This window comes from Dermacentor andersoni, chromosome 1, assembly GCF_023375885.2.
Source record: "Dermacentor andersoni chromosome 1, qqDerAnde1_hic_scaffold, whole genome shotgun sequence".
Classification (NCBI taxonomy): Eukaryota; Metazoa; Arthropoda; class Arachnida; order Ixodida; family Ixodidae; genus Dermacentor; species Dermacentor andersoni.
Window position 1 is genome coordinate 51,176,033 of NC_092814.1, and position 5,590 is coordinate 51,181,622.

The 5,590-nt window shown below is 40.5% G+C and overlaps 1 protein-coding gene across 2 annotated transcripts in view; it reads left to right on the forward strand.

Annotated features, from left to right (window-relative positions):
- Positions 1-5,590, forward strand: part of LOC126545357 (uncharacterized) — a 111,295-nt gene that overhangs the window by 104,821 nt on the left and 884 nt on the right. For both annotated transcript variants that reach the window (XM_072288557.1, XM_072288548.1), the window contains 5 exons: positions 423-536; positions 633-730; positions 3,637-3,799; positions 3,861-4,002; positions 5,394-5,515. In XM_072288557.1, coding sequence (XP_072144658.1) covers positions 423-536; positions 633-730; positions 3,637-3,799; positions 3,861-4,002; positions 5,394-5,515 — 639 coding nt within the window. The remainder of the gene's footprint in view (positions 1-422; positions 537-632; positions 731-3,636; positions 3,800-3,860; positions 4,003-5,393; positions 5,516-5,590) is intronic.

Consider the following 5,590-nt stretch of genomic DNA (forward strand, 5'->3'; position numbering starts at 1 on the left):
ACATTGTATAAGGATGTTATTGACCTGCTTTCCTTCCATTTTTCACACTTGTATTTTTTGTGTGTATGAGTATATTACTGTGTTTACGCTGTCTAAGGCTTAGCCTAGACAAAAATTTTTTTTGACTTTGCGTTACTTATCTTGCGACTGCCTGTATTGATATTTATATTGTTTACTCCTGTTGAAACACTTACTTTCTGTCCCCCCTTACCTGATGCCCTTAAATGGGCCTGTAAGGTATTTTAAATAAATAAATAAATAAAAAAAATTTAAGTGATTATGACTACGGCACAGGACTGCTTAAATTACGATTGTGGTAACTTAGCCACACTTTAGAGACAAAAGAAACCATATAAAGAAATCAACCTAAAACAAGCAAGCTTTAAAAAAACCTACATGCAGTCTATCATATTTCTTTTCAGAGGGATAACCCCGAATTTGAAAACATACTGAGGATCCGGATAAGGCGAGCAACAAGCCCTGACACTTCAGAAACCCCAAAGGATGCTGCCGCAGAAGCCACAATGCAATGCTTGGTGAATAGCATGCCACCCTTCAGTAGCTTAGGTCACCTTTGTCCACAGTGTGTTCACGGCCTGACATTATATATATATTTCTTCTGCTATTTGCAGGTAAGTTTCATCAAGAAGGAAATTCCATCTCTGGAAACATGCGTGTACATAGCTGGGAGCAGCAAGCTGCAGTCAACAAGATCAGTCGAAATATGCAGGTGCGTTACAGCATTTATTTCAGTTGTACACACCTAACAAATAAAGGCAGAGATATCATGGAAACTAAAAATTGTCCAGTGAGCTCTCAAACATTCAAGCAGTTGTAGCATTTTTGATTATGCTGCACAATCACCAAATGAAAACATGTGCCTTCCAAACTTAGGAGCAGCTACAAACAGCACAAAACCATAATTTTATTAGAGATCCCCATAAAAATGCAATGAGTAAAAAACAAATGCCCCATGAAGCAAGTACAAGAGTGCATAGTATCATTTAGGCCTACCAATGCTGAACTTTTACAGCCCTAGAAAGGTAATTTTGGTCGGTGAGACCCCCCAAGAGTGTCTGGTGCACTAGAATCATTGCTTCAAAGGTGCATTCACCTTTCCTCACCAACGTGTACAAGAAACGTACCTGTGCAAAATCAGTAGATAAACTTCTCACCAGTGAAATGTTAGTGCAGCATATCATGGACCAGGTTATTCATTTAGCAAAGTTTTAGAGAAATATTTAGATAGAAAGCCACATACATAACTATAATGCCTTGTTTGAGTTCAGCACAGGCAATGGCAGTGACGTTTCCAGTGGCCTGTTTGAACAAGGCAACACCATACACAAGAATTCCCATTTCAAATATATGTTGTTCCAGAGGCACCCTAGCTCTTCTAATACATGCTGTGCAAACACACATTACCTACGGGACACCGTGGTGCGGTTCTTTTGCTCTTATTCATACCCGAGAATACAGGGTTTATATTCCAACTTCAGTCACCATAAATACTGTCCATCTGGCACGTGCTCATTGACTGATGCAGCAGGAGCTGTGCTAGCTTAGTTATGACATATGCACACATACCTGCTTGCCTTGACAAGAAGAAGCCGTGTGAAGAAAGTTTTACAAGTCCCCATTTGATTTTAGCAAGGACAATAAACATAGTGATTACGTAACTTATTGAAAAAGGTTCTTAAAATACAAGCAAAAAGAAAGCATTACATGGGCCAAAGCTTCGCAGCAATTGCAGTGACCCAACCTCACATTTATCACTGCTGTACAAGTGTGACTTCAAGGGTCACAGCAGGTTGCTTTATTTTAAAAGCCATGGAACACACATCAGATTAGATGCTCATTCATGCTGAATATAACTAGGGAATCTTCTAAGAATATCTACAGTGGACAAGGTGTTGCTTCTTTGTTTTCTTTTTGCTTGATGTGCAAATTTTCCACTTTCTTGCTAGTGCAGCGTTGATAGTCATCAGCCAGGTTAACATCTCCAGCTTCTCATTGAAGTCAGCATCGCTCCCGCTTGGGATAACCCCCATGCCCAATTCCTGTAAGGTACTTCCAAATAAGTTGTTGCGAAGCACACCCTTTTTTGAAGCAGCACCAACAAACTTTGTGGCATTGGAAGCGGCACACACGCTTTTGCTGCATCAGCCAGTCAGGACACACAGCTTTAAGGCAGCCATTGCATGAAAGTCAGAATATGGCCCAGGTAAAGTGCACATGATTTCTGCATATGCACACAGTTACTGTATCTGATCCAGAGACAAGAAAAAGAGGCATATAAGTGATTCAGTGCTCTCCACACTTATACAAGAAACAAAAACAGAAGGAGAAAAGAATGCTACTTAGTACATCAAAACAGGGATATTAGAAGGGCCACATAAACTTGTGCACTTCTTTGTCCACTGCTACAGTTTGCATCCACGACCCCCGTAATACTTCCTTAATTTTAACATTGAACTGTTTGGGAACTTGCACATACAAATATGAAATGAGGACAGCAAGAGTGACTAAGTTGATCATCGAACAGAGAATAAGGGTATTACATTGGGTTTACTGTAGCAAGAAAGTGCTACCCCTACCAAAAATAGGATAAGGGACTATGTACATTACGTCGAGTTTACTGTACTAAGACAAAGAATTGCTAACAGTAACAGGGTGAAGGCCTAAATTTCTACTTTTCTTATGTGCACAAAATTGAAAAGGCTGGGCAGCTGCATCATTTTTACCTTATCCATTGTGTAAACAAACATTATAAGGTTATTAGTGAAGAGAAACCGAAAACAGCAAGGCCACTGAGTAACTTCACTGAGGTGCTAACCATGCTCGGATGCAAAAGATATTTCCTTTTAAATGCTACCATTTTATATTTAACATGAACATGCAATAGCAGAAGCACTGTGAGATTTTAAATGCAAAGGGGTATCAGGAAACCATGCACAATTTCATGGCTGTGACTAACTGGCACGTAATTGTAAGCAAGAAAACGTACATAATTTACAACACAGACACATGCAGTGAGCACTGAATCCACCTGCCATACTAAGTAGGACCCATTTCCACTAGGATGGGATTGAGCATGCCATGTATAAATTGTTTATCCCAAATTGAAGTCTATTGCATCCACCAGATGTGCCTGGTATCCAGCAGCCATTTTGGCCAGATTTGACTGCCCTGTGCCATGTCATCCATGTCCGCAAATGCCAGTACATAGGTGTCATTGTACTTTGCTTTCAATGAAATACAGGTCAAAATTTGCAAACCGTAGGCTGCTTCAGCTTTGGTCTGAACTCTCAAAATATTTGCACAGCAATAGTCAGCACCAACACCACTGCGTTACCAGGCACTGAGACAGTTTTTCCAACCATTCTGCTGACCACACTCAATTGCAGCAGCATGAACATGCAGTCCTACATGACTGGCAATTATAAGATCCAGCACAATGTTTTCATTCCAAGTAGTAGTGCACGCTCAGTGAACCCCTGCAACAGTAGTTTTTTCCCGCCACAAAGCAAGCAGCATTCTACATTACGGTAGGGCATTAGTACGAAACTTACTGCACAACCAATTCACACCATCTTTCAGCCAATGCTAACTTTTATTTCCGCTTGTAATTCCCAGGGAGATTGGCAAGGAGCTTGCAAAGAGGCCCAACCTGGCTGTTGTCACAGGAGGATTCTTTGGAGCACCTGATGTTGTAGCCAGGACATTTCATGAATGCCGAGTCAACAATGGCCACACTGACCCTCGAGTCTTCCACATACTGCCCAAGCGAGATGACAAGGTTGAAGATTGGTCAGTTGAAGCCTATGCTCAGGAAACTAACTGCAGCTTGTCTTTTGCAGATGTTCACTGGCAAAGTGCAGCAGAACAGTGATGGTTCTTTTGCGGCAATCAACTACGGGAGAAACCTGTTCCTCGGGAATTCAGTCAAAGAACGTGAAAGTGCAGTGGCACGTGCTTTTGACACATGCATCGTGGTAGAAGGTAAGACAGTATGCATCAGAGTGACAGAGAATAGCATGCACCTACCACAGGATGTCACCTGCCTGTTGAACAGTAGTACAGACAAAGTGTTTCATGCTTGCAGACACTGCACAATTACCTACACTACTACACAACAACACAGCACTCGCATTTAATTCAGCAGGAAAAAAATAATAAAGAAAGGATAATGGCATATTTATCGGCACCGGTCCTCAACAAGCTGCAGTCAAACTTTATTATACTGAACTCGGGAGGGACACAGAGAAACTTAGTATAACAAAAATTGCAAAAAAGTGCAAAGTGTTTTATACGGCCTCTTTACACTCCTCTCTCAGTGGTACATAAAGGTGGCACTGAAGAATGCATTGAGAAATTACTTTTGTGTATTTTTGCAAAAATGGCTTTGTTGGAGACTTTGAGGCTGAGCACACACTGTGGGAACTGCCAGCTGTGCATGCAGTCAGTATGCAACTTAACACATAGCGTGTTTCTTCACTACACCTTCAAACCTCCGTTACTTTGCAGAGCCCTTCTGTTTTCTTCATTGTGGCTACAGGTTGACTACACAAGAACATATGACATACTAGATGCGAAATTCTTAGCATTTAAAAACAGCTCTACATGCATTCTAAGCATAAGGGGGTTCTGCATCGCTTTCAGATAGTTGCTAAAAGCGTTAACTTACTCTATTTATTAGGTCACTTATGTTTTTCTAGTTGCTGCGCAGCTACATTGTTACATCTTCATTTAGTTATGTTCAAGCACACGGGTGGAATTGCTGCATTTATCCCTCTCCCGTACTGACTTGAGCATTACCCGAAACAGTCACAACAGTTTCAATGTCCAAACTTTTTCCTTTCTTTGTTTTCACACAAAAAATATTTTGTCCAGTGTGCAATGGGCTCAGCAAAGGTGACTGATAATACTGACAATCACCTCTGATGATGATACAGCAAGCGAGGTTAAATCTAGCCTAGATGTTAAAATCTCCATCAAGTTATAATTGCAGTAGTAGAAATTCAAATTTCGGGGCAGCATGGTGAACAGACTATGTTTTATGTTTTGTTATAGCTGGTAGTTTTGCACAATGTAACTAACAATTTTGCTGAACTCTTGAGATTAGTTTTAGAAGCATCAGTATTCTACAAGCTTTCATACATGAAATCAACATATTGAGCTTGACTGTAGCAACTTTTTGTCATTTAACCCTCCCTTGCTGAAAAACCATTAGAAGTGATGAGTTCTTGCCTGTCTAGTATACAAATAATTACTTAGTAATTAATTTACTATTTAATTAATAATTAACCTATCATCATCAGCCCATTATAATAGAGATAGCATGAAATATGGGAAACTGGGGATACAACAATGGTACAATGCTTGCATTGCAGGTGGTCCTTGTGCAGCTCATGAGGTTGAACAATTCGTCTGGAGTGACCACTTTGTTGTGCCTGTAGTCTCAACTGGAGGAGCAGCTGGTGGTCAGTTTGGTGTGCCTCTGAAGATTCTAGAGGTGAGCCGTACGAAATACCGTCTGCAAAGAGTGATTTCTAATCTACTTTTTTTTTTTGCTATATATCTTTTTTAG